Source organism: Peromyscus eremicus, chromosome 7 (assembly GCF_949786415.1).
Source record: "Peromyscus eremicus chromosome 7, PerEre_H2_v1, whole genome shotgun sequence".
In the NCBI taxonomy this organism is placed as follows: Eukaryota; Metazoa; Chordata; class Mammalia; order Rodentia; family Cricetidae; genus Peromyscus; species Peromyscus eremicus.
This window is the reverse complement of record NC_081422.1, coordinates 16,733,678-16,759,053: the sequence shown is the minus strand read 5'-3', so window position 1 is coordinate 16,759,053 and position 25,376 is coordinate 16,733,678. Positions and strand designations below refer to the sequence as shown.

The window sequence follows — 25,376 nt, the reverse complement described above, 5'->3', positions numbered from 1 at the left end:
CTGGTCCTAGGAGAGAACGTCTCCTGGTGTTCAGAACCAGGATGCTGACTCCACACACTTGAGCTTGCAGTCACCTGCTGAACCTTGGAAGTAATGCTGCTGTTTCCCTCCTCTCCGTGTCTGCTGTCAGGATAAAAGAAGGCTCAGGCCCAGAAGTCAACCCAAAGACCTGTAAGTGTCAAAAGTGCTTGTGCCTTGCTGTCCTGTCAACTCATAAAGGCTCTGCTAGGGAGAGTTATGGAGCCGACAGAGAATAGGACAGGCTGGGGGGCAGGCTACACCTGCTCAGCTGTGTGTGGCTCTGCTTCATCACCTAGCTCAGGAAACTGTGGGAGTCCCCTGGGCCATCTGCAGACCTTCTTTCAGAAGGAATCCTGCCTTCAGAGTCTTCATGACTGTTGGATTTGGGGGTTGGGAGTGTTCAACTGTGTCTCATGGAGCCCGTGCTGACTTTGAGTTCCTGATCCTCTGCCTCCTCCACCTTGCCTGGGCTGAGATTACAGGTGTGTACCACCATACCTAGACTTGTTAAAATTTGTGTATGGGTATTCTGCCTGCTTGTATGTTTGTGCACTGTGTGTGTATATAGTGCCCTCAGAGCTTCTGCAACTGGAGTTATAGACAGTTGTGAGACACCGTGTGAGTGCTGGGAGTAGAACTTTGGTCCTCTGGAAGAGCAGCCAGTGCTTTTAACAACTCTCCAGACCCCTGGATTTTTTAAAGATTTATTTATGTATACATGTCTGAGTTGGTTACTTGCATGAGGTGCCCTCAAAGGCCAGAAGAGGCTGTGAGATTTCTTGGAGCTGGAGTCACAGGCTGGTGGTGTAAGCTTACTGTTGTGGGTGCTGGGAACTGAACTTGGGTCCTCTGGAAAAGTAGCAAGCACTCAAGTACTGAGCCATCTCTCCAGCCTCTTGCTTTTTTGTTTCTTCAGTACAGAGAATCTTACACTACCAGGCGCTTTACCACTGAGCTATGTCCCTGACTGGGTCTTTTGAAGCAAGGTCTCATTGTGTTGCTCATGCCAGCCTAGAACTCATGATCTTAGAACTTCAAAGCCTTTTAAGTATTGGGATTGCAAGTGTGAGTTACCATGCATGGCAGTGTTTGCTTTGTGTGTGTTTGTGTATAGTCAAGAGGTTGACACCCGGGACCTCTCGCCCTCGACCCTGAAGCTCACAAATGGCGGTTGTACTAGCTGGCCCGTAAGCTACAGGGACCCTCCTGTTTCCACATCTCCACAGTGGGGTTCCAGGCCTGTGCCTGCTGTGCCAGCTTTACATGGATGCTGGAGATCAAACTTGGGGCCTTAAGACTTGTAAGGTGCTGTAGGTCCTGAGCTGTCTCAACTGCCAGTGCTTTGCTCTTTGATAGGGATGTTCATTGTCATTTTCAGAATGGGTGTGCTGGAGCTAGTTTTTCAGAGGTAACGTTTGGCGTGTTCCTTGTTCACAGGGCCACCAAACGGAGACCCAAGGAAGAGTTGGAGGATTTGACTCCAGAGGCTCCTGAGGACAGAGATGAAGATGAACGGGTAAGTAAGAAGAGCATCGGCTCTTCTGTTCCTTAACTTAAAAAACAAAACAAAACAAAAAACGGCGGTGATGGCGCACACCTTTAATCCCAGCACAGAAGCAGGAGAATCTCTGTGAGTTCACAGCTGGCTTGGTCTACAGAGTGAGTTCCAGGACAGCCAGGGCTGTTGTTGCACAGAGAAACCCTGTCTTGAAAAACCAAACAAACAAAATTACTGTACGTGTATGGGTGTTTTGCTTGTGTGTATGTGTGTATACCGTGTTCATGCAGTGCTCACAGAAACCAGAGGGTATCAGATCACCTGGAGCTGGCTGTGGGCACTAGGACCTGTACCTGGGTCCTCTGAAGGAATGGCCAATATTCTTAACCACGGAGGCAACTCTTCAGCCTCACTTTTAGTCATTTTTTATTTATTTTTTATTTTTTATTTTTTATTTTTTCTGAGTCAGGATCTCCCTGTGTAGGCCAGGCTGACTTCAAACTCCAGAAGTCATCTTCTGGTTGTTACATGCATATCGTGGCACATGCACACCTACACAATTTACATACACACACAAGATAGACAAATGTAATTTTAAAATTTCTAAGAGGGAAGAACTTGCTCTGAATAGAATCACAATACCACAGTGAATAAAACACCAGCACATATCTAGTCTACTCCAGTCCTAGTCTTTCAGGGTCTTTTTTTTTTTTTTTTTTTTTTTTTTTTGGTTTTTCGAGACAGGGTTTCTCTGTGTAGCTTTGTACCTTTCCTGGAACTCACTTGGTAGCCCAAGCTGGCCTCAAACTCACAGAGATCCTCCTGGCTCTGCCTCCCGAGTGCTGGGATTAAAGGCGTGTGCTACCGCTGGCCCGGGGGTTTATTTTTATTGAGACAAGATCTCCTTGTAAACATAGCCTGGCACCCCCAGTGTTGGACACAGGCGTGTGTCATGTCAATTTGCTTCCTGTCTGCTGTTTTTTATAGCATCAAACTATGATCCACATTAAGATCTAGACTATGTTTAAAAAAAAAAAAAGCGGGGGCTGGAGAGATGGCTCAGAGGTTAAGAGCACTGACTGCTCTTCCAGAGGTCCTGAGTTCAATTCCCAGCAACCACATGGTGGCTCACAACCATCTGTAATAAGGTCTGGTGCCCTCTTCTGGTCATACATGCTGTATACATAATAAATAAATAAATCTTTAAAAAAAAAAAAAAAAAAGCTGGGCAGTGGTGGCGCCTGCCTTTGATTTCAGCATTCGGAAGGCAGAGAGGCAGCTGGATCTGAGTTTGAGGTCAGCCTGGTCTACAGAGCAAGTTTCAGGACAGCCAGGGCTACATCGGGAGACCCTGCCTTGGGGTGGTGGGGCCGGGGGAATCTAGACTGTATGCAATTACATGCTACCTATTGACCTGAATATGCTCCAGGAAAGTAGTTACTAGGTAACTTTGTCCCTAACAAGTAAGTCATTGCATGTAGTTAACAAGAGATGCCATGGAGTTGCTAGATGGTCGCAGATCATGTATCACTGTCATCTGTATGGCCCATAGCTGATCAAAACATCGTTATGAGGCTCAGTTTTGTTACAAATGATGTAGACGTTCTCAGCATAGACTCTCATTTGTGGAAAGTGTCCTGTGGTTCCCAGCTTCCTAGCTGTCTTCTCTGGCCTGTTTCTAGCTGTTGGCTGCTCTCTAGGAACTCTGGAGCTGTGGTGAGCCAGTGGCCCCTTGTGAGGAGATTTTTAGCCCAGGCTTAGGCACTGTGGACTTCATCTGTCCAGGGTACTGTCTATCCTTTCAGCCTCTCGTATCGTCTGTCTTTAAGTGTGGGGCTGAAAGCCAAGTCTTGGTGTCTGCTAAGCAAGTGCTCTGCTGCTGAGCCACATTGTCGATTCTAACCCAGTGTTTTTATTCTTTTTGGTTTTTTGAAATGAAGTCTTAATTCTGTAGTCCAGGTTTACCTCAGTCCCCTGTGTCAGTCTACTGACTGCTGGGATATAGACATGAGCCACCATACTTGCTCCACCTAATGTCTTAGTGTTACCTAAAACTGAGCAGGAGCTGCTGAGGGCAGGAGCCGACTCCCTCCTTTGCTTGTTTATGGGAATTCATCTGAAACTACTATCTTTATGTATAGCCCGTCTTGGCAGCTTGAGCCATGGTCATTTTCTCACTCTTGAGATCGTAGGTGTCTGGGGTCAAACCTCTGTAGAGTTGCTAGTGAGGCCACTCTGGTGGCCATGCCGCCTGTGCATGGCTCTGGACTCCATACCCAGCGCTGCAGATGGAAAGAAGGTGAAAAGTTGAGAGGAAGCCAGGCCTGGTGGAGGCACGCCTGCCTTCAGAGCAGCCGGGGACAAAGGCAGGGTTACTTTAAGTTTGAGGTCATAGTGAGCTCCAGGTCAGCTGGGGGGACCTACCCATGACCCCTGGTCCACTGTCCAGATGATGCCACAAGAAGTGTAGTGCCACCTCCCAAATTCCTGAAAACAGCCAACAGCCCAGCATCAGCGTGAAACAGGGCTGGCCAGATCCAGAACCTGGGGACCAGACTGCCTTCCACAAGTTAGGACTACATAGCTGAGACACACAGGTACATAACAACACTTGGTGGATCACGTGTCAGCTCCTGTGCTGACCACCCAGTGCCATCTGACACTCACAGCACATTCTCTTGTATAGGTCCTAATTCGAACTTAAAGACGGCACAGAGGAAGCAGGGCATTGTGGCTCATACCTATAATCCCAGCATCAGGAGGCTAAGGCAGAAGGATCTAGAATTCAATGTCAGCCTGGGCTACATAGCCAGACAATTTTAGGGAAAAATTATTTAATTGAAGACAGTTTCGTGAGAGGTGAGTTTGAAGCGTACACACCAACTAACCCACCACATTTCCTAAACAAAGGACACATTTAGGTGTTTGAGTAGTTAGTGCTGCCTCCAAATGCTTCTGTGAAAATCATAACCCAGATTGTCAGTGCCTCTGGAGCTAGGGTGCTTAGGGATCGGGGAAGTGTTAGGCTTTGGATCCAACAGGTTTGACTGTATGGGGGGAGGGGGCACCAGTGTTTACTCCAGCTCCTCTACTGCTCACAGTTGCCATTCTAAATCTGTGGCTCATTAGGACCTGCACAGTAGCCACAACCCCATACTCAAGAGGCAAAAGACAGGCAGATCTCTTCAGTTTGAGGCCAGCCTGGTCTACATAGGGACTTATTTCCAGGCCAGCTGGGGCTACATAGTGAGAGCCTGTCTCAAACATAAAGTGGCAACTTGACTTTTTTGAGTTCACTGAGTCATTTTAAATTGAAGTAATTCTATATGTTGCTTTGCTCAGGCTGCCTGTGATAGGCATCTCCAGTGATACCTGTATCTTTGAAACTCGTGACTCCAAGAGGTCCATGTTTAGGAGGACCCCACAGTTAGCTACTGGAGAGGCTGTTCTGGTTCCCTGACCACTTGGATGTTGCTGTATCCTCATGTGGCTTTGGGCAGTACAAGGAGAGACTGGGCTCTGGTGTCCTCCTTCCTATAAAAATGGCATATCTTTCAGGTCAGGGCCTCACTGTTAGGGCCTTGTTAAACTGCACCTCTCTAGTTGCCCTGCTTCCTAATGCATTCACACTGGGGTGTTTGTTGTTTGTTTGTTAGATGGAGGTCAATCTGGGATACTTGGCGAGACTCTTACTCATGGTCCTCCTGCCTTAGGCTTCTGAGCACTGGGTTTAGAGCAGGCTTTTCATGGAATTCGGACATTGGAGTGATTTGGGCCTCATTACCTGCTCTTAACCAGCTTTCTCCCTGAGTTTTGTGACAGTCACAATAGGAAGGTTTTGGTTTTGGGGGTAGGGTTGTTTGGTTTTGTTATTTGAGACAGGGTTTCTCTGTGTAGGCCTGGCTGTCCTGGAACTCGCTCTGTAGACCAGGCTGGCCTCAATCTCAAATCCACCTGCTTCAGCCTCCTGAGTGCAGAGATTAAAGGCGTGTGCCACCGCTGCCCAGCAGTATTGGAAGTTCTTAGTGCCATCCAGGCCTGAGATGTCCTGACTCTGTTCCTCTTTCTCTTGTTTAGGAGGAGAAGAGACGGAAAAAAATGGCACCCAGAGAACCGTAAGTGCTTTTTCCTTACAGAGCAGCTGATGCTGTGTCAGTTCTAGACAGAGTGGGGAGAGGTGGCCGTTAGCGGACTGCCACAGCAGCCTTAGCTTTCGGTGGGACTGGAGTGGAGGCGAGGGTACGCTGCTTCTGCCGGCCAACCTCAGTACCCTGACAGTCACTGTGGTTATTGGCACCAGCCTGCACGGTGGTGGCTTAGGAAGAGGTAGTGGAGGGCCGATGGTAGTGTCTTCTAATTTGATGAAATACCCAAAAACCTTGTGCTTCCTTCCAGAGCGGAGAAAAAGGCGGCTCGAACCAAAACAGCCATGAACCCAAAGGTAAGGGCACCTCCAGGCACTTGGCCAGCCGCAGTACAGCAGTTCCCAGATGCTGGAGGGCTGCCCTGAGGCCGTACCTGTCCTTCCCACAGATAGACCTGCCACGGTGCCCCCAGTGCGGCCAGTACCTGGATGACCCTGATCTGAAGTACCAGCAGCACCCTTCGGATGCTGTGAGTCCACGCTCTGCCTTACCCTTTATCCCTGCCTCCTGGTATGACCATGTCTCACTGTCCCCTGTCCTTCAGGTGGAGGAACTCCAAATGTTGGTCAGTGAGAAACTGTCCATCTATGATTCCAATTCGTCTGGAGAATGCATTGATTCCTCTCCCCAGCACAGGGTGACCTGCTTCAGGTAACCGCCGTGTTCTGTGGTCATGTCCTGTGGTGGGCATCCAAGGATTGTCCTCACCACAGGGCCCCTCAAGCTGCTCTCCTTTTAACAACACCAGCAAGCCAGTTAAGGTTGGGTAGACTTCAGCCACAAGGATACATTTTGTTATTGCTGTTTGTTGGCTTTTCTGGCGTTTTGTTTTGCAGCCTGGGCCCGCCTCCAACTTGATAGGTAGTCAAGGATGACCTTGAACTCCTGGCCTTCTTGTGCTAACACTCCCAGATTGTATAGTGCTCTGAGGATTCAACCTAGAGCTTCACTTATGTCAGGCAGGCACTTCAAAGCTGAGCCGCATTTCCGGCCCTGGTTTTGGTTTTTGAGACAGGGTTCTTAACTGTCCCCCAGCTGACTGTGAACTTCCTCCCGTTATTCTAGTGTGCACCACTAAGCTTAATTTAAAACAAACAACAAACAGAAAAACAAAACTAGAACTATGTATCCCTGGCTAGAACTTTGTAAATTGATCCGGCTAGACTCAAACTCAGATCCACCTGCTTCTGGCTCTGAGCCTAGCTTTGTTGCTGTTCTAGTACTTCTTCACAGTGCTGGGGATAGAACATAAGGCCTCCTGCACTCGAGCCACGCCCCCAGATTTGTTTGCTGCTTTGTGGTTGGTGCAACTTCACATGTTAAATCTCTAGGTCATGCCATTCTGAAACTTATCCCTTTGCTCACACAATGACCAGCTCTGTGCAGTGTGCCAGTTCCACAGACATAGCACCTCAGACCCTTGCTTTTCTGGTCACAGAAAACCAGTGAGAGCTCTCAGAGGTTACCAATCCTGCACTGGGCATGGGCAGAGTGGTTGGTGGAGAACCAGGGCCAGATGGATGGGGCTGGGACACACAAGTCCTTCTGGGTTGTATATGATAGAAGGGTCCCCTCAGGAGCACATATTGGCATCCCAATAGGCATTTTTCCTGGGTGCTCCTAGATGTTGAACCCACCGTGGGCTGGAGTTTCTTGAGTGAAGATCCCTGGGTGTGGCTGTGGCAGTATTCCCTGCAAGTTGATGGTGGCCATCTTTCTTCCTACCACTGGAACATTGATTCCCATAAAGGATACTGTCTGCCAGTGATGTACAGGGGTAGGCCCTAATAGGCAGTAGATCTGAGGGGCCAGTTGAAGATTGCTTGTAGATAGCAGTCAGCTGTGAATCCCACTGTGGCATCCTCCTTCACTCAATTATATAGCCTCCTTCCTGGTGGGGGTGGAGATGGCTGAGGGCATGCAGCCCTTGGCTGAGTATGGCTGGTGGAAACATGCCCTATGCAGGATCAAGCCTGGTACTCCATTTCTTTTTAGTCTGGAGAGATGACTCGGCAGTCAACTCCAGTTCCTGATACCTATGTAGGCAGCTCACAACCAACCAGTTATAATTCAACATCAGGGGAATCCTCTGACCTCAGTATGTGTACTTGTCATACAAGAGGGAGAGTGAGACACTGTTGGGATGGGCATTGCTGAGTCCAGAACCCTCACTTTGTCTGGGTACCTGGAGTCGGACAGTGGTTTATGGCCCTCTGTGCTGGGCTGGGTGGTAAAGTGATGTTTGTTGCCCGTGTAGTGTGTATTGCAGTCGAGGTCACCTGTGTCCTGTTGACACTGGTCTTATTGAGAAGAACGTTGAACTCTACTTTTCTGGTTGTGCCAAAGCAATTTATGACGATAATCCATCTGTGGAAGGTATGTGGAATAGTCCAGGTATGTGCAATGTTCAAGGGTTCTTTATTTAAAGAAGCAAGCAAAATTTAGGAAGCAAGATATCCCATGGGGGGCGGGTACTACTTCAAGGGGAGAACTCAAAGTTCTGCCATTAACTGAGCAAAGTGACCCTGAAGAGAGGCAGCATGCTGGCTGTGTTTTCTGGCTGGGGTAAGAGTTGTGAGTCATTGTGGGTTTTTTGTTGTTGTTGGGGGGGGGGGGGGGGGCAGTTTTCGAGACAGGGTTTCTCTGTGTAGCTTTGGAGCCTGTCCTGGAACTATAGACCAGGCTGGCCTCGAACTCACAGAGGTTGTCTGCCTCTGCCTCCCGAGTACTGGGATTAAAGGCGTGCGCCACCACCACCCGGTGAATCATTGTGTTTTGTCTGTTATCAAGAGACATTTTTTTCACAGGTGGTGTCAATTGCAAAAACCTTGGGCCAATCAATGAGTGGTGGATCACTGGCTTTGATGGTGGTGAGAAGGCGCTCATTGGCTTTAGCACGTGTGAGTATCTGCCCAGTAACAGGTGTCCTGGAACCTCTGCCTGTCTGGGCTTGGTCCCCCTTAGAGGGGGTCTCATAAGGCACGGGGAGGACCTGGTGACCTCTGTTATCATGATCCTCCGGTTGTATGACAGTCAGTGTTTACAATTCAGATGGGTCCAAATCTCAGCTGACTCATTTCCGTCTGGCTCCAGCAGGCTCAGTGGAGAAGTTGTGGGTTAGGTTGTAGAGTTTTTAATTTTAGGTTGTTCTGGAAGCATGGGAGACGCATACTGTGCTCAGCCTGGAGGCCATCAGATTGAGATGGCCTTAATTTTTTTTTTATATTTATTCAGTGAGTGTTTGCACCACAGCATGTGTGTAGGGTCAGGACAACTTATAGGAGTTGATTCTCTCCCTCTACTATGTGAATCCCTGGGATAAAACTCAGATTGTCAAACTTGTAGCAAAGTGCCCTTATCTGCTGAGCCTTTTCACTGGCCCAGAAACAGCTTTAAATGTATTACCTGCTGGACATAGCAGATCCCTGCTGTCCTAGCTTCTCAGGAGTTTGGGGCTAGCAATATGACAAGACCCCACTAAACAACCAAGCGGCCACCTGCATGAAGGGCACGTGTGCAGGAGGACAGCACTGCTAATAGTCACCCTAACTGGACTGATCTCTGAAACCACGCCATGCGTTCTTTCTAGCATTTGCAGAATACATTCTGATGGAACCCAGCCCAGACTATGCACCAATATTTGGTCTGATGCAGGAGAAAATTTACATCAGCAAGATTGTGGTTGAGTTCCTGCAAGGCAATCCTCACGCTGTCTATGAAGACCTAATAAATAAGATTGAGGTGAGAGCTTTACCTTTATGAAGGTTTGGATCCACATACATATAGCATGGGTGATGCTATAGAAAACTGCATTCAAGCCGGGCGGTGGTGGCACACGCCTTTAATCCCAGCACTGGGAGGCAGAGCCAGGCGGATCTCTGTGAGTTCGAGGCCAGCCTGGTCTCCAAAGTGAGTTCCAGGAAAGGCGCAAAGCTACACAGAGAAACCCTGTCTCGGAAAAAAAAAAAAAAAGAAAAAAGAAAAGAAAAGAAAACTGCATTCAGATTCAGAGCCTTTCGCTACCACTAGAAGAGTTTTGACAGAAGATTAATGCAACAGGCCTGGGGTGTGGCTCAGTTGTAGAGCCCCTGCCTAGGGTCCCCAGCAGGGCCTGAGGGTGTGAGACTTGTGGTACATTGTTTGCCTAGCATACATGAGATACTAGGGTCCCCCTCCTACAGCATTACAAGGAGGCAAAATACTAGAAACATCTGACCTTTTGTCTTTTTTTCCCCCCAAAGACCACTGTCCCCCCTTCTGCCCTTAACTTGAACCGGTTCACGGAGGACTCCCTCCTGCGCCATGCCCAGTTTGTGGTGAACCAGGTAGAGAGTTACGATGATGCCAAGGACAGTGATGAGACGCCCATCTTCTTGACTCCCTGCATGAGAGCCCTGATCCAGTTGGCCGGGGTCACCCTGGGACAGAGGTAAGGGTGGAACAAGAGTCAGATGGGTGCCTGAGCCCAGAGAAGGCAGTCTCTGTGTCTGGTTCTCTAAAACGGTGGCCATCTCCCAGGCGAGCGGAGAGACGCCACAACCTCAGACACTCTGCGAAGGAGAAGGACAAAGGGCCCACCAAAGCCACCACCACCAAGCTGGTCTACCAGATCTTTGACACTTTCTTCTCGGAGCAGATTGAGAAGGACGACAAGGACGAAAAGGAGAACGCCTTCAAGCGCCGCCGGTGTGGCGTCTGTGAGGTGAGGAGGGGGAGCCTTAGATGTGGGGGCGTCAGTACTCTTGAGAAGCAGCCTGTCTTGCAGGACAAATGGGGTTGAAGTCAACAAGAGTGTCCAGGGCCTTTGTTGTGGGTGATGCCCTTGGCTACATAACCTGGTTTCCTGAGAGATGTTCGCTTTGTTTCCATGTCCTGACCTCAGAGCCGGAGCCACTTTACACTCTGGAATTCTACAGAAGTACAAGTTTCTCTCGGCTTAGATTTGTGGCTGCAGAAGGCCTTTTGATGTGACTTGGGTATTGTCTAGCTCAGGCTGGCCTGGAAGTCTCTATCCTACCTCATTCTTCCAAGAGCTGGAGTTACAGACCTGTGCCTCCATGCCTGGCTCTTGTGAATACTTTTTACATAGATGACCTTGGAATCAACCTGTGTCACATTAAAACAAAACAAAACCAAAAAAAAAAAAAACAAAAAAAAAAAACACCTCAATGTGGTTAAGCTGGAGGCACAAGCCTTGATCCAGGCACTTGAGAAGTGGAGGCAGGAGGACCAGGATTTCAAAGGTCATCCTCAGTTACATAGTGAGTTCGAGGTCAGCCTGGGCCACAGGAGACCATGTTTGGGAAATTAGGAAATGAATTTATATACTAAACATGGCTTGTATGTGCACATGAGGCGGCTACGTAGACTGTCCTGAAACTGCTGGTGGTCCTTCCGCCTCCCAAGAGCTGGGCATCCAGCTATGTGGTGCCAGGCCCAGCCCTGTGATGTCAGTGTGTCCTGACACCAGCTTACAGGGCGCACCTTGTCTCAGGCTGTAAAAGGGACTTGGGCATCCTGAGAGCTCTGAGAGGAGACTCTTACTGCTGTTCTTAGCACGAAAGGGACAGCTGGGATTTTCTTTAGAGGAAGTCACCCTAACCCCGTGACACAGCTCAGGTGTATTTTTGCAATTTACTGTTTTGACTGTGTGCAACAGAACCTGGATGGTCCCCATGCCCGCAGTAGTGTCTGTCCTTTTCTCATGTCCTTTTCTCAGGATGCCCTGTCCTCACCAACCTTGACTTTTTCTCAGTGTCCTTGTATCTAATGTTAATTCCCTTTAAAGTGGTTTTGTGGTTTTTTGTTTTTTTTTTGAACAGGGAATCTAGGTGCTTGGTAGCCCTTTTGGTTACCTTGTTCTCATGCTCTTGTTATGTTTTATTAGTAGCTATTCCCCACCCCCACCCCCACCCCCCGACTCTTCGGTGACAGGTGGGGACACTGATAACTCTAACACCTCAACAGAGCTGCTTGTGAGTTTCTAGGGTGCACTCAGCACCCTGTGTACCTCCTAATACTCAGCTTCTCAGGCCCCTTCTAAGAGTACAGTGTTGCCGTGGACCCTGAGTCAGCTGGATGACTTGACATGACTAATACAAGCTAAGTCTGTGTGGTTGCCAAGCTGTGTTGCTTAGGGAATGGGTGGGAAAAGTCTTAAGTGCTCAGCACAGATGCAGTATGTTTTCACACTTGAAAAACTTTATTAGTGAGCCAGGCAGTGGTGGCGCATGCCTTTAATCCCAGCATTTGGAGGCAGAGGCCAGCCTGGGCTATAGAGTGAGCTCCAGGAAAGGCGCCAAAGCTACAGAGAAACCCTGTCTTGAAAAACAACAACATCAACAACAAACCACCAAAAGAACCTTTATTGGTGAGGATGTGTGCACAGGCTGCAGTGTGCACGTGTGGAGGTCTGAGTGACTTTGTGGAGCTGGTTTTCTACCTTGCTGTGCGTCTTGGGCATCGAACTAAGCTTAGGAGGTTTGGCACCAAGCGCCTTTACCCCTTGAGACATTTCACTGGCCCTGAGCATGCATATTTTTGAAAGTTCCTGGGCTGAGTGTGGTGACACACACCTTTAATTCCCAGCACTCATCTGCAGGGGCAGGTAAATCTGAGTTTGAGGCCAGCCTGGTCTGCGTAGTGAATTCTAAGACAGCCAGGGCTATCTAGAGAGACTTCGTCTCAGAAAAGAAAACCAAACAAAAAAGTTTCTAGTTATGAATGGCTGGTTGATCGATCCTTTTTAATATTTTTCAGGTCTGTCAGCAGCCTGAGTGTGGGAAGTGCAAGGCCTGCAAGGATATGGTTAAGTTTGGTGGCACTGGACGGAGCAAACAGGCTTGCCTCAAGAGGAGGTAGGCTACACTGTGTTCTGTTCTGAGAACAAGCCAGGGTGCTGAGGCAAGTGTACTGTGCAGTGTCCTGTGGCGACATGGTGTGGAACTTACAGGACGCTTTTCCCTGGGGTTGACTGCATTGTGTGTTCTACAGGTGTCCTAACTTGGCTGTGAAGGAGGCAGATGATGACGAAGAAGTTGACGATTACATCCCAGAGGTGCCGTCACCCAAGAAGATGCACCAAGGGAAGAAGAAGAAGCAGAACAAAGACCGTATCTCCTGGCTGGGGCACCCCGTTGAAGGTGAGATCCCGTCCTCTTCATGCTGCCTGCCTCTTGAGCCCTGCCTGCAGCCAGCAAACAGCTGGCTCACCTGTGAGGAGAGCTGCTGTCCCATTCCCTCCATTTTCTTGATACTTAGGAGTAGAGTGCAAGGCCTCAGGCACTCTAGGCTAGAGCTCTACAACTGAACCATACCCCAGCCCCTCACTGGTAAGGCCTGAGCTGCCTCTGTAGCCCAGGCAGCCCATATACTTGTATACTTTACACTGCTCCATTTCCACCTCCCAAGTGCTAAAATTACAGTCATGTGCCACCATGTCCAGGTTTGATTTTTGTTGTTGTTGTTTTATTTTAGTTTTTTGAGACAGGTTTCTCTATAAGCTCTCTGTAGGCTCTCACTGTCCTGGAACTCCTTATGTAGACCAGGCTAGATCAACCTGCCTCTGCCTCCAGAGCACTGGGATTAAAGGCATGTAACACCACACGCAGCTTAATAGAAATAATTTATTGCTGCACTGTGGTGGTGCAAATCTTTAATCTCAGTACTCAGGAGTATCTCTGAGTTTGAGGCCAGCCTGGTCTACAAAGTGACTTCTAGGACATCTAGGGGTATACAGAGACTCTGTCTCGAAAAACAAACAAAAATTAAAAACAATTTAAGCCGGCAGTGGTGATGCACTCTAATACCAACACTCAGGAGGCAGGAAACAGGCAGATCTGAGTTCGAGGCCAGCCTGGTCTACAGAGCAAGTTCTAGGACAGCCAAGGCTATACACAGAAAGGCTTCATTCAGAAGCAGTGTTTTTTGTTTTGTTTTAGAGATATGCTCTCACTGTTTAGCCCAGGTTGGGTTAGAGCTTATTTTTTGTTTTTATTAATTCTTTTATTATATAGATTTGTTTACATGTATGTACATGCACTACGTGTGTGCCTAAGTGTCCACAGAGGTCAGAAGAAGGTAAAGAATCCCCTGGAACTGGAGTTATGGATGGTTGTGAGCCACTGTGGGTGCTAGGAACTGAACTCATGGTCTGTGAAACAACAAAAAATACTTTTCACTGCTGAGCATCTCTAGGTGCTGACCTGGAAACTTTTTTTTTTTGCCTTTCAGGTGTTAGGATTATAGGCATGTGCTACCAGTCCAGCAGCTCATGCCTTTTATCTTTGACTTAGGGTTTTACTGTGTAGCTTTGGCTGGCCTGGACCTCAGTGTAGGCCTGCCTCTACCTCCAGTGTAGGATTAAAGGTATGTGCCATTGTAATATACCTAGCTTTTCTTAATTTTATTACATTTATTTGTAAATGCACACACATGCCACAGCGTGAGTCACTTCTCTCCATTCTCCTTGTTGTAGGTTCCAGAGAATAAACTCAGGTCACAGTTAGTGGCAAAACTGGTTTGCCCGCTGAGCCAGCTTGTTGGCCCTCATGACTTGTACGTCATGCTTTCACTCCTGTGGGGTTGCTGGGATGGAGCCCAGGCCTGGCATCTCCTCAGCACTCTTTGCACTGCTGACCCACACCCCCTAAGTCTCAAGTCAGTTTCATAGAAAGTTGGGGAAACCCTGGACTTGACCCTCACCTGAGCTCCAGCATTTGGTTTCAGGTCGAAGAGAAGAGAACTTACTATCAGAAGGTGTGCATCGATGAGGAGACCCTGAGGTGGGGGACTGCGTCTCTGTCATCCCAGATGATTCCTCCAAGCCACTGTATCTAGCGAGGTGTGTCCTTTTGCCAGATTTGGGCACCTGCTTTTCCACTTGAACACCTGAAGTCATTGTGTCAGAATGAAACCGGAAGTTCCTCGAGGTTTTGTGTGGTCAAGTTCTGCTGGTTACATGAGATATCTATTCCCTGTTCCATCTCACGGCTGCAGGGTCACAGCACTGTGGGAAGACAAGAACGGGCAGATGTTCCATGCACACTGGTTCTGTGCTGGGACAGACACAGTCCTTGGAGCCACCTCCGACCCCCTGGAGCTGTTCCTGGTGGGCGAGTGTGAAAACATGCAGCTTTCCTACATCCACAGCAAGGTCAAGGTCGTCTACAGAGCGCCTTCGGAAAACTGGGCCATGGAGGTGAGTGCCGCCTCTGCTCCCCATTCCACCCACCTGTTAAGAACCCGAGGCTGAAAAAAAAAAAGACAGCCGGGTGGTGGTGGCGCACGCCTTTAATCCCAGCACGCGGAAGGCAGAGCCAGGCGGATCTCTGTGAGTTTGAGGGCCAACCTGGTCTACCAAGTGAGTTCCAGGAAAGGGGCAAAGCTACGCAGAGAAACCCTGTCTCGAAAAACCAAAAAAAAAAAAAAAAAAAAGAACTGAGTCTGACCGTGTTTTGTTTCCACAGGGAGGCATGGATCCTGAGAGCATGCTGCCAGGGGCTGAGGATGATGGCAAGACCTATTTCTACCAGCTCTGGTACAACCAAGAGTACGCAAGATTTGAGTCCCCTCCCACGACCCAGCCGACTGAGGACAACAGGCACAAGTGAGTGAGTGGTGGAGCCAGCCCTAGGCCCCTCTGCAGGCCATCCTGCTCGCGAGTCCCGCCATCCTTTCAGGCTCCAGGGAAAGGTTTGCTGATTCTCCAGTTGTGGTCTTTGCTGACCAGAGGCCTGACATGTGAAAGTGTTGAAGATGTGTGGACGGGCCAGGCAGTGTGGCACACACCTTTTGTTTCTGTACTTGGGAGGCAGAGGCAGGCAGAACTCTTGAGTTCGAGGCCAGCCTGATCTACAGAGTGAGTTCCAGGCCAGCCAGGGCTACACAGAGAAACCCTGTCTTGAATCCCACCCACCTCCCCCGCAAAATGTGTGGACCAGCTGGAGGTTACCTGAAGCAAGCATGGCCATCTGTTTAAAAATATTCATTTGTGGGCTGGAAAGATGGCTCAGAGGTTAAGAGCTCTTCCAGAGGTCCTGAGTTCAATTCCCAGCAACCACATGGTGGCTCACAACCACCTGTAATGAGATCTGGTGCCCTCTTCTGGCCTGCAGGCATACATGCAGGCAGAACACTGTATACATAATAAATAAATAAATCTTTTAAAAAAATATATTCATTTGTGCCAAGCGATGGTGATGCACGCCTTTAGTCCCAGCACTTAGGAAGCAAAGGCAGGCAGATCTGAGTTCGAGGCCAGCCTGGTCTATAGAGAGCTCCAGGACAGCCAGGGCTACACAGAGGAAACCCTGTCTCAAAAAATCAGGGAAAAAAAGTTTATTTGTGGTGCTGGGTTGTAGCCCTGGGCCTTGAGCATATGCTGGCTGAGGACCCTGCTGTTGATGTACACAGCCTAGGCTTGTTTCTAGTGTTTGTCTTTGAGTTGTGGTCCACAAGAACTGTCTTCAGAGCCAGGCGGTGGTGGCGCACGCCTTTAATCCCAGCACTTGGGAGGCAGAGCCAGGCGGATCCCTGTGAGTTCGAGGCCAGCCTGGTCTATAGATCAAGTTCCAGGATAGGCTCCAAAAATTCACAGAGAAACCTTGTCTCGAAAAAGCAAAAAAACAAAACAACAAAAACCTGTCTTCAAAGTGCGGACATAAAGGGACATTTCCTCCAGAGACCTGCAGATACAGTCTCCTCTTGGATTTCAGTGGCTGCCATGGTCACCATTCTGCCACCTCAGAGCCTTGAGTTTCTTCCCTTGGCTTCTACAGGTTCTGCCTCTCTTGTATCCGACTGGGTGAGCTGAGACATAAAGAAATGCCTAAGGTCCTGGAGCAGCTCGATGAGGTGGATGGCCGGATCTACTGCAGTTCTATCACCAAGAATGGTGTTGTCTACCGAGTCGGTGACAGTGTGTACCTGCCTCCTGAGGCCTTTACCTTCAAGTGAGTACCCCATGGTCCATACTGGTCAGTTGACTCTGATACTTCCAGCTGCTCCCCTGAAGCCAGTGTTTAGACCATATCCAATTGGTTTCTGATGAGAAGCTGATTCCTAATGACAGCACTTCAATTTCAGAGTTCTTAGCTCTGTTACTATAACAATATAACTTTCTGAATTCTAAAGGTTGCCAGATTCTGGCTCATAATTTTGGAAGTTCAGTGCAACATTGGGTAGATCTGTCACCCTCGGCCTCTTGAGGGTGGCAGAGCTCACCTATCTAGGAAGCAAAGGAGAGATAAGGCAGTGTTGCTACTATCTCCTTGAGAGTGTGCCTCCAGGGACTTTCCTCTAGGCCTCACCTTGTAAAGACTCTGCCACTTGCTGTCGATGCTGCTGGGCTGGGGACCTAGCCCACCACACACTGCCTTTGGGGCCTTTCAGCATCGGAGCTGTGTGTGAGGCTGAGGCCTGCAGTGCTGGGCGGTCTCTTCCTGCCTTGGTTCTGCACCTGAGAAGCTGTGAGGCCTTGGGCTTCTCCCTGAATCTGTTTGTCCTTGAAGCTGATGGGGTCTGCCTGCCAGAATTCCAGTGCTCTACCCAGGCTCTGTATGTTGGAAGTCGGAGGACGTCACCTCTACCCTCCGTTCACTCTTAAATCCTAAGCCCTGGGGCAGGTTGGAATTGCAGCTCATGTTTTCCACACATAGCGCAGTGTCTAGACTTGAGAATCCATTTTCCTAGTGAGACCTTAAGTCCCCAAATTTAGCTTAGTCCTGTGACCCAGGAATGAGTGGGTGCCTCTGCATTGATGGTGTTGGGTGTATTACCCAATCTTGAAGTGCTCATCTTTGGTGTCCTCCATAAGTTCGCATGGTGTCACCTGCCACGTGGAAGCACACCATTCGGGCCACACATGGGCACTCAGAGGTCCCTCTGGGACTTGAGAGTCAAGGCAGCCGCTAGCCAGAGTGGGAGCCACACTGGAAGATCACCTCCTGTGTCCTTGTGGGTGCCTGTGGGTAGAGCAGCAAGATTGGGCAACCAGCTTTGCCATGAGTTGGACCAAATTCAGGCTTTCTCAGACTCCGTCCTTCAGCATCACATTTACATCGGTCCTCCATAGTCAGGGAAGTGAGATCATGTCACAGTGATCCCTCGAGTCACAGGCTTCTCAGAACACAGAGGTTCCTTTCCTGGCTGACTCCTGGAAAGGTGGTACCTGTGCCCTCTCAGAAGCTGCTGGTTCCTCTAGTGAAGTGCCCCCTCCTACGACATTTCAACTTGTGCTTGCTGACAGGACCTTGTCACATAGCAGTTAGTAAGTGCACGATGCCGCGTGGCTGGGAGGCACTAGGTAGCCTAAGTGTACCTGGGACTCGGACCCTCCTGCACCAATCAGTTTGTCTCCCAAATCCTGGGATGACACACGTGTGCAGCTGCAGTCAGCTGAGCTGGGAGTTGAGTGGTGTTTTAAACTGAGATTTCATTTGAGTTACCGTTCTTTAATGGCACTTGGCTGTCATCTGGACTCTAAGGCCTTGAGCTCAGTTGTGTCCTTCACCATTCTCTGCAGCATCAAGCTGGCTAGCCCCTTGAAACGCTCAAAGAAGGAGCCTGTGGATGAGAACCTGTACCCTGAGCATTACCGCAAGTATTCTGACTACATCAAAGGAAGCAACCTGGATGCTCCTGAGCCCTATCGCATCGGTCGGATAAAAGCAATTCACTGTGGCAAGAAGAATGGCAAGGTCAATGAGGCAGACATCAAGATCAGGGTCAACAAGTTCTACAGGTTGGTGTGGGTTCTGCCTGCTGAGAGGCCCTTCAGAAGGTGCTGCTGCTGGAGATGGTTTCTAGACATCCTGAGGGCATGGGTGTATTGCATAGTTGTGGCCTTCAGGGTTGGGTGTCAGGAGCCTGGGTCTAGCATGTGGGTTACTTTGGGCTCTAACTCAACCTGCAAGGACCAAAAGCTGCAGAGTGGCAGGGAGTGTGTCCTGGTGTGTCTGGATCCTCTGCCCCAAGCCACAGTCCTTGTCCGTCTCCCACCACCCTCCCCAGTCCCTCTGCTCTGTACCTTGTTTGCAAGTTCTAGGGTTTGTTTCCCAGCCATTGTCTTAACTAAACACCCCCACCCACCCCCCAACACACACTTGTGCATTCGTGTGTGCTGTCTGCGTGAGTGAGTGTGTGTGTTGTTTGAGGATGGGTTTCAGCCAGGCAGCATAAAAGGGGCTACAGTGAAGAAAACTGGCTCAGATGGCCAGCGTGTACTTGTTTCAACACACCTGGAACTTGAGATCCCCCTGTCTCAGCATCCCAAGTACTAGGATAGCAGGGTCCTGCTACTACACCTGATTTTTCTGGAGTCTTTGTAAAAATCAGCATGGTTACAAAATAATGGGGCACCCATCGTTGATAGGCAGGATGAAGGCAGAGAAGCAGAGCATTCCTGATCTGGATCCCAGCAATCCCATTCCTGCTGTGCTGTTAGGTCCAAATCAGAGTAGTGGTACCACACTGATGGAACTGGGACATGTGGTCCTTTCCATGATGCTGTTTATAGATTGAGCATCCCCAAACCAAAATACTCATTGTTCAGCAGACCTCATCTTACAGGCTGCCTTGGGTGTACTTAGCCAGTGCTTCAGGTTTGAGAAGTTTAATTCCCAGCACCCACATGGTATCTCACAGTCACCTAACATCCCAGTTCTGCGGGGTTTAATGCCCTCTTTTGACCCTCCATGGGCACTGTACTCACCTGTTGCATAGACATATGCCAGCAAAGCACCCATACACACTGAATACAAATGAAGAAGTCTTTTTTAAAGTGCTGTCTAAAATGTCCTGCATAGACTAGGTGAATAGTTGCCTGTAGCCAGCACTTGAGGTGTTGTGGCAGGAGGATCACTGAGTTGGAGATTAAACTGGGAATCAAAGCAAGACACTGTCTTAAAAAAGAAAAGCCGCTGGCCAGTGGTGACACACACCTTTAATCCCAGCACTCGGAAGGCAGAGCCAGGCGGATCTCTCTGAGTTCAAGGCCAGCCTGGTCTACAGAGCAAGATCCAGGACAGGCACCAAAACTACACAGAGAAACCCTGTTTCAGAAAAAAAAACCAAAGGGAAAAAAAAATACAGGCCTTGAGGTTTGAGGTGTATGAGACTAACAAGATCCCCGTTCTCACACTCAGCACTCCAATTGCTGGTTCCAGACATTCAGATGAGGGTGCTTTGACCTGTGATTATAAACTTGTGGTAAAGTAATACTCACCTGGTGTCCTCTTTACAGGCCTGAGAACACCCACAGATCCACCCCAGCGAGCTACCATTCAGACATCAACCTGCTGTACTGGAGTGACGAGGAGGCTGTGGTGGATTTCAGTGACGTGCAAGGCCGCTGCACTGTGGAATATGGGGAAGACCTGCCTGAGAGCATCCAGGATTACTCACAAGGGGGCCCTGACCGCTTCTACTTCCTTGAGGTGGAGCCAGGCTTCCGGGGCAAATGTTTGAGAGCAGGGTGCCCAAGAAAGTGACTCAGGCTAGGGCAGAGCTCAGTAGTAGGGCCTGTGTTCATCAAGTGCTAGGCTAGGTCCTGGATTTATTTGTCTTAGGATGGGAGATACAAGGTAGACCAAGTAAGCAGCTAATGTGCATGTGTAGAGTGGGTTTGGGTTTTGTTTGTTTTGAGATAGGGTCTTAATATATAGCCCTGGAAGTTGATATGTAGACTAGGCTAGCCTTGAACTGACAAATCCACCTCCCTCTTCTGAGTGCTGGAATTAAAAGCTTGTGGTCCCCACCCCATGCCAGCCTATGTAGTTTTTAGTTTTTCGAGACAGGATTTCTCTGTGTATCCCTGAACTGGCTCTGTAGACCAGGCTGGCCTCAAACTCAGAAATCCACCTGCCTCTAGCTCTTGAGTGCTGAGATTAAAGGCATGTGCCTCTACCACTTGCCTGGCTCCTATGGTTTGGCTTTGAAACAAGGCAGCTGGAGATGTGGCTTGATTCGGTAGAGTTCTTGCCTAGGATGCATGAAGCCTTGGGTTGTTGGGTCCCCAGCACTCAGGCCATTGATGCAGGATTGAGCATTCAAAAGGAGATAGGTAATGGCTAGCAGGCAATTGTTGAATGTGCAGGGGCATAGGGCACAGTACCTACAGAGCTGCACATCCATTCTGTCACCCACAGCACAGGCCTTTGACAGCAAGAGGTTCTGGAGTTTGGTGTTCAGTTTTTGCTTTTTTTGTGTTTTGTTGTGTGTGTGCGTGTGCGTGTGCGTGTGCGTGTGTGTGTGTGTGTGTGTGTGTGTGTGTGTGTGTGTGTGTGTTTTGTTTTTTTTGAGATAGGGTTTCTCTGTGTAGCCCTGGCTGTCCTGGAACTTTCTCTGTGGACTAGGCTGGCCTTGAGCTCAGATCTGCCTGCCTCTTGTTTCCCAAGTACCACCACCACCTGGCTAACATTCAGCTTTATAAGAATATGCCACATTTTACTAACACCATTAAAAATTTATCTGAGGGACTATTTTGAAGGCCTCTACCAGCCATACCTCAGGTCTTAATGTGTGTTGGGAAGGAGTACACTCTGGCTCCATCTCTTGTGAGCAGGTAGTGGCCTGGTTTGGAGAAAGGATCCTAGAACCTCTTGGTAGTAGACCGCTTTGAATACCTGGGGCTTGGCTCGTCAGTGTTGTGTTAAGATAAGCGCCCATTTTTCCAGGTTCTGTGTGTGCATGTTTGTGTGACGTTGGACAGCCGGCTCCCATAGTGCCCTTTCCTTAGAATGTATGCTCTAGGTGCTTACCGTAGCAGATGTTGGTGCAGACCATAGGAGGGTTAATAGAATAGTTGTGATTTTTAGACGGCCTCTCTGTAGTGTGGCCTCAAGCTCATAATACTCACACCTTGACCAGCTGGCTGCAGTCTTGTCTGTTTCCAATAATAAGATCAAATTCTGTTGGTGGCTGATTGGCTGTGCTCCTAGGAGATAAGAGACTGCCAGAGCTCTTAAACTGTGAGGGATCCCTGTATTTCTTCTGGACTAACTTGACTCCTTTCTGTGCAGGCCTACAATGCAAAGAGCAAAATTTTCGAAGACCCTCCAAACCACACCCGCAACCCTGGGAACAAAGGGAAAGGGAAGGGTAAAGGTGCGTCCCTGTCCGTCACTCCTGCCTGGAGACAAGGTTGCATGTTGTCCAGGCTAGCCTGGAACCCTGAAGCTTCCTGCCTCCAGCTCCCAAATTCTGGAAGGCTGAATTGGGGAGGTCTCCCGAGAGGCTACTCTAGGTCACATAGCAAGACAAAGTCTCCTGAGTAAGCCTCTGAGGAGAGCAGTCTGGTGGGCCCTTCTCACAGCTGGTGGCCTGTTCCTCCTTCAGGAAAAGGGAAGGCAAAGTGTCAGGTGTCGGAGCCCAGAGAGCCCGAGACAACCATCCAATTGCCTAAGCTGCGGACCCTGGATGTGTTTTCTGGCTGTGGAGGGTTATCAGAAGGATTCCACCAAGCAGGTAGGCACTGGTTGGTGCCGCCTCTGGCCTGGCTCTGGGGAAGCTTCGGAGTCTGCACATAGCTGGGCCAGGTGACCATGGCCTGTTTGAGCAAGTGACATGAGAACAGCAGATCCACAAAAGCAAACCTTTGCCCTGTGTCCACCAGGCATCTCGGAGACGCTGTGGGCCATTGAGATGTGGGAGCCGGCAGCCCAGGCATTTCGGCTGAACAACCCTGGCTCCACAGTGTTCACAGAGGACTGCAATGTGCTGCTTAAGCTGGTCATGGCTGGTGAGGTGACCAACTCCCTGGGCCAGAGGCTCCCCCAGAAGGGCGATGTGGAGATGCTGTGTGGTGGACCACCCTGCCAGGGTTTCAGCGGCATGAACCGTTTCAACTCCCGTACTTACTCCAAGTTCAAAAACTCGCTAGTGGTCTCCTTCCTCAGGTAGGCACGGACAGCCCTCTATCACTTGCTGTCTTTGGGCAACTCCAGGCTAAATGCAGCTTTGTGGGGGAGCCCTCCCTAGTGGGAGATGCCTGTGCCCTGGTGCAGGTTCCCTGGGGCCTGTGAGTTTGTGGTGACCTGTGTCCCTCCTGTCCCCACAGCTACTGTGACTACTACCGGCCGCGTTTCTTCCTTTTGGAGAATGTCAGGAACTTCGTGTCCTTCAAGCGCTCCATGGTGCTGAAGCTCACACTGCGCTGCCTGGTCCGCATGGGTTACCAGTGCACCTTCGGTGTGCTGCAGGTGGGCGCCGCTCAGCAGTGCGGGCCCTGGACTGCTGCCCTCCATCACTGACAGGAGGGTGTTCAGGCCTGCTCTAGGCGGCAGATGGTCTGTGTGATCACCAGTGTGTTGGTGAGGATAGGGGCGTCTCATAGCTCAGACAGAAAAAGCATAGGGTTAGCTCGGTGTGGTGGTGCCTGCCTTTAATCCCAACCCTAGAGAGGCAGGTAGGCAGATCTCAGTTTGAGGCCAGCCTGATCTACAGAGTGAGTTCTAGCACAGCCACAGCTACAGAGAAACCTTGTCTTGAAAAAAAGAAGCATGGGTGACCAAGTATGGTAGCACACGCCTGCCATTCCAGTCTTGAAAGGTTGAAGTAGAAGATCGTGGGTTCAAGGCCAGTGTCTCGGGATTAAGAGCTGGGCTGTAGCTCAGTGTAGTGCATTCACCAGCAGCACATTGGTGAATGCACTACATTTGCCCAAAGTAAGCAGGGTTGGTTGGGGCCCAGTTAGAGCGCATGCCTCTCTCGCAGGAAGCCTGGGTTCCATTCCCATCCCCACTAGCCCAAATGTGGTTGCACACACCTATCATCCCAACAGGTAGGCAGCGGGTGGAGGTAGGATCAGTACTTCAAGATGTCATCTTTGTCACATAGCAAGTTTGTAGCCAGCCTGGGCTACGTGAGACCTCGGTTTCAAAATCCAACAACAAAAACAGCTGTCCAGCCGGGCGGTGGTGGCGCACGCCTTTAATCCCAGCACTCGGGAGGCAGAGCCAGGCGGATCTCTGTGAGTTCGAGGCCAGCCTGGGCTACCAAGTGAGTTTCAGGAAAGGCGCAAAGCTACACAGAGAAACCTTGTCTCGAAAAACCAAAAAAAAAAAAAAAACAGCTGTCCAAATGGATGCTGAGGTAACTAGAGGACACGAGAGGCCCCGTGGGGCAATGCTGCATTTCCGACCTCTGCCTGTAGCCAAGCCTGGTCACTGGCCATGTTCTCCCTGTGACTGTCGCAGTGGGGCTCCTGGCTCCCATTGCTCTTGCCATTTCTGCAGTGTTCCCTGAGGGCTGGGGTTGACAGCAGCCTCGTAGATGTTAGGTCAGAGAGAGACAGTGGGCCGCAGCAGAGCAGGTTTAATCAGAGCACACTGTAACGGGGGCTTTCCAGTTGGTCAACCAGAGGTCTCGCCATCCCCTTCAGACCCACAAGGTACTGTGAGGAGAGGAGGGGAGGGGCAAAAACAGGTGGGTTAGTGTTCTGGGGGCTGGGCTGGACAAATTGCAGTGGTAGGGGGCCTACGGAGACAAGTGACTAGTTCTGGAAGTTCACATCACTGTAGTCTTGAGGATTGTTGCCACTTAACCACAGTGGGAGTTTCGCAAAGGACGTGGCCCTGGCTAACGGGCAGGTTGCTCTTACTGATGAGCTGCACTGTCAGCCTTGTGAGTTGCAGGTGTGTGCTACCTGCTTCCTGGTTCTGGTTCTCTGCACGGAGGCCAGCTAGGTAGACATACTGCCTGAGGCCGCCTGTCTCCATTCCCCTGATGCAGGCTGGCCAGTATGGTGTGGCCCAGACCCGGAGACGGGCCATCATCTTGGCTGCAGCCCCAGGAGAGAAGCTGCCTCTGTTTCCAGAACCTCTGCATGTGTTCGCGCCCCGGGCCTGCCAGCTGAGCGTTGTGGTGGATGACAAGAAGTTCGTTAGCAACATCACCAGGTAGGGGCTGATCTCAGCACCCCATGTGCAGGACAGGGACAGGGACAAAGTCATGATGCCTGGGTCGCTGAGGTGTGTGCCAGGCTGTCGGGAAGCTCAAGCCTGTTGCAAGTCTGCGCCATCCCAGCCTCAGTGTGCAGGCAGCTGGCTTCAGTAGAGCACACGCTACAGCTGCCCTTCACATCTAAGGTCCGGCAGAGGCTGCCCAAATGACATCTGACAGGGCACCCTCTGCTGCAGGCTGACCTCAGGCCCCTTCCGAACCATCACGGTGCGGGATACCATGTCTGACCTCCCTGAGATCCAGAATGGAGCCTCAGCACCTGAGATCTCCTACAACGGAGAGCCACAGTCCTGGTTCCAGAGGCAGCTGCGGGGCTCACACTACCAGCCCATCCTCAGGGACCATATCTGCAAGGTAGCCAGCCTGGGTCTGGTGCTCCCTTGGGTCTTTGCCTGGCCCAACTTCTCTTTGGGGTTACTTGTACCCCACAGGCCTGCAGGCTCAACATCTCCAGTCTCCCACCCCCATGGCCAGTAGTGTCATCTTCAGATGGCCCTGGGGTAGCCTCCGAGTGCCTCCCCCAGTACCCCTCTCCTTATAGCTTTCCTGTGTGGTCTTCTGATCCACGAGACCTCACCTCTTGTGTGCTTCTCTGGCTGACCTCACACTGACCCCTTGTCCTACCATTTGTCTCAGCTGTCCCTCCAGGCGCGTCCTTGGCTCCACTCTTAGGTGCTCGGCTCTCACGCTAGGGTTGGGTAGTTGTCTCCTGACAGGATCTGAGCCTCTGGTTCCCTCTTGTGCTTCCTGAC

At 50.1% G+C, this 25,376-nt stretch overlaps 1 protein-coding gene across 1 annotated transcript in view; it reads left to right on the top strand.

Annotated features, from left to right (window-relative positions):
- The window catches only part of Dnmt1 (DNA methyltransferase 1), a 51,608-nt gene that overhangs the window by 23,734 nt on the left and 2,498 nt on the right, over positions 1 to 25,376 (top strand). The window contains 26 exon segments of the mRNA XM_059267406.1: positions 131 to 171; positions 1,459 to 1,537; positions 5,597 to 5,634; positions 5,915 to 5,960; positions 6,053 to 6,133; positions 6,209 to 6,315; positions 7,922 to 8,040; positions 8,472 to 8,564; positions 9,254 to 9,405; positions 9,906 to 10,093; positions 10,183 to 10,366; positions 12,424 to 12,521; positions 12,658 to 12,799; positions 14,392 to 14,440; positions 14,443 to 14,506; positions 14,662 to 14,863; positions 15,132 to 15,271; positions 16,443 to 16,616; positions 18,188 to 18,406; positions 19,907 to 20,099; positions 21,684 to 21,768; positions 22,000 to 22,128; positions 22,277 to 22,559; positions 22,721 to 22,862; positions 24,394 to 24,560; positions 24,801 to 24,978. Of these exon segments, the coding sequence (XP_059123389.1) occupies positions 131 to 171; positions 1,459 to 1,537; positions 5,597 to 5,634; positions 5,915 to 5,960; positions 6,053 to 6,133; positions 6,209 to 6,315; positions 7,922 to 8,040; positions 8,472 to 8,564; positions 9,254 to 9,405; positions 9,906 to 10,093; positions 10,183 to 10,366; positions 12,424 to 12,521; positions 12,658 to 12,799; positions 14,392 to 14,440; positions 14,443 to 14,506; positions 14,662 to 14,863; positions 15,132 to 15,271; positions 16,443 to 16,616; positions 18,188 to 18,406; positions 19,907 to 20,099; positions 21,684 to 21,768; positions 22,000 to 22,128; positions 22,277 to 22,559; positions 22,721 to 22,862; positions 24,394 to 24,560; positions 24,801 to 24,978 (3,393 nt within the window).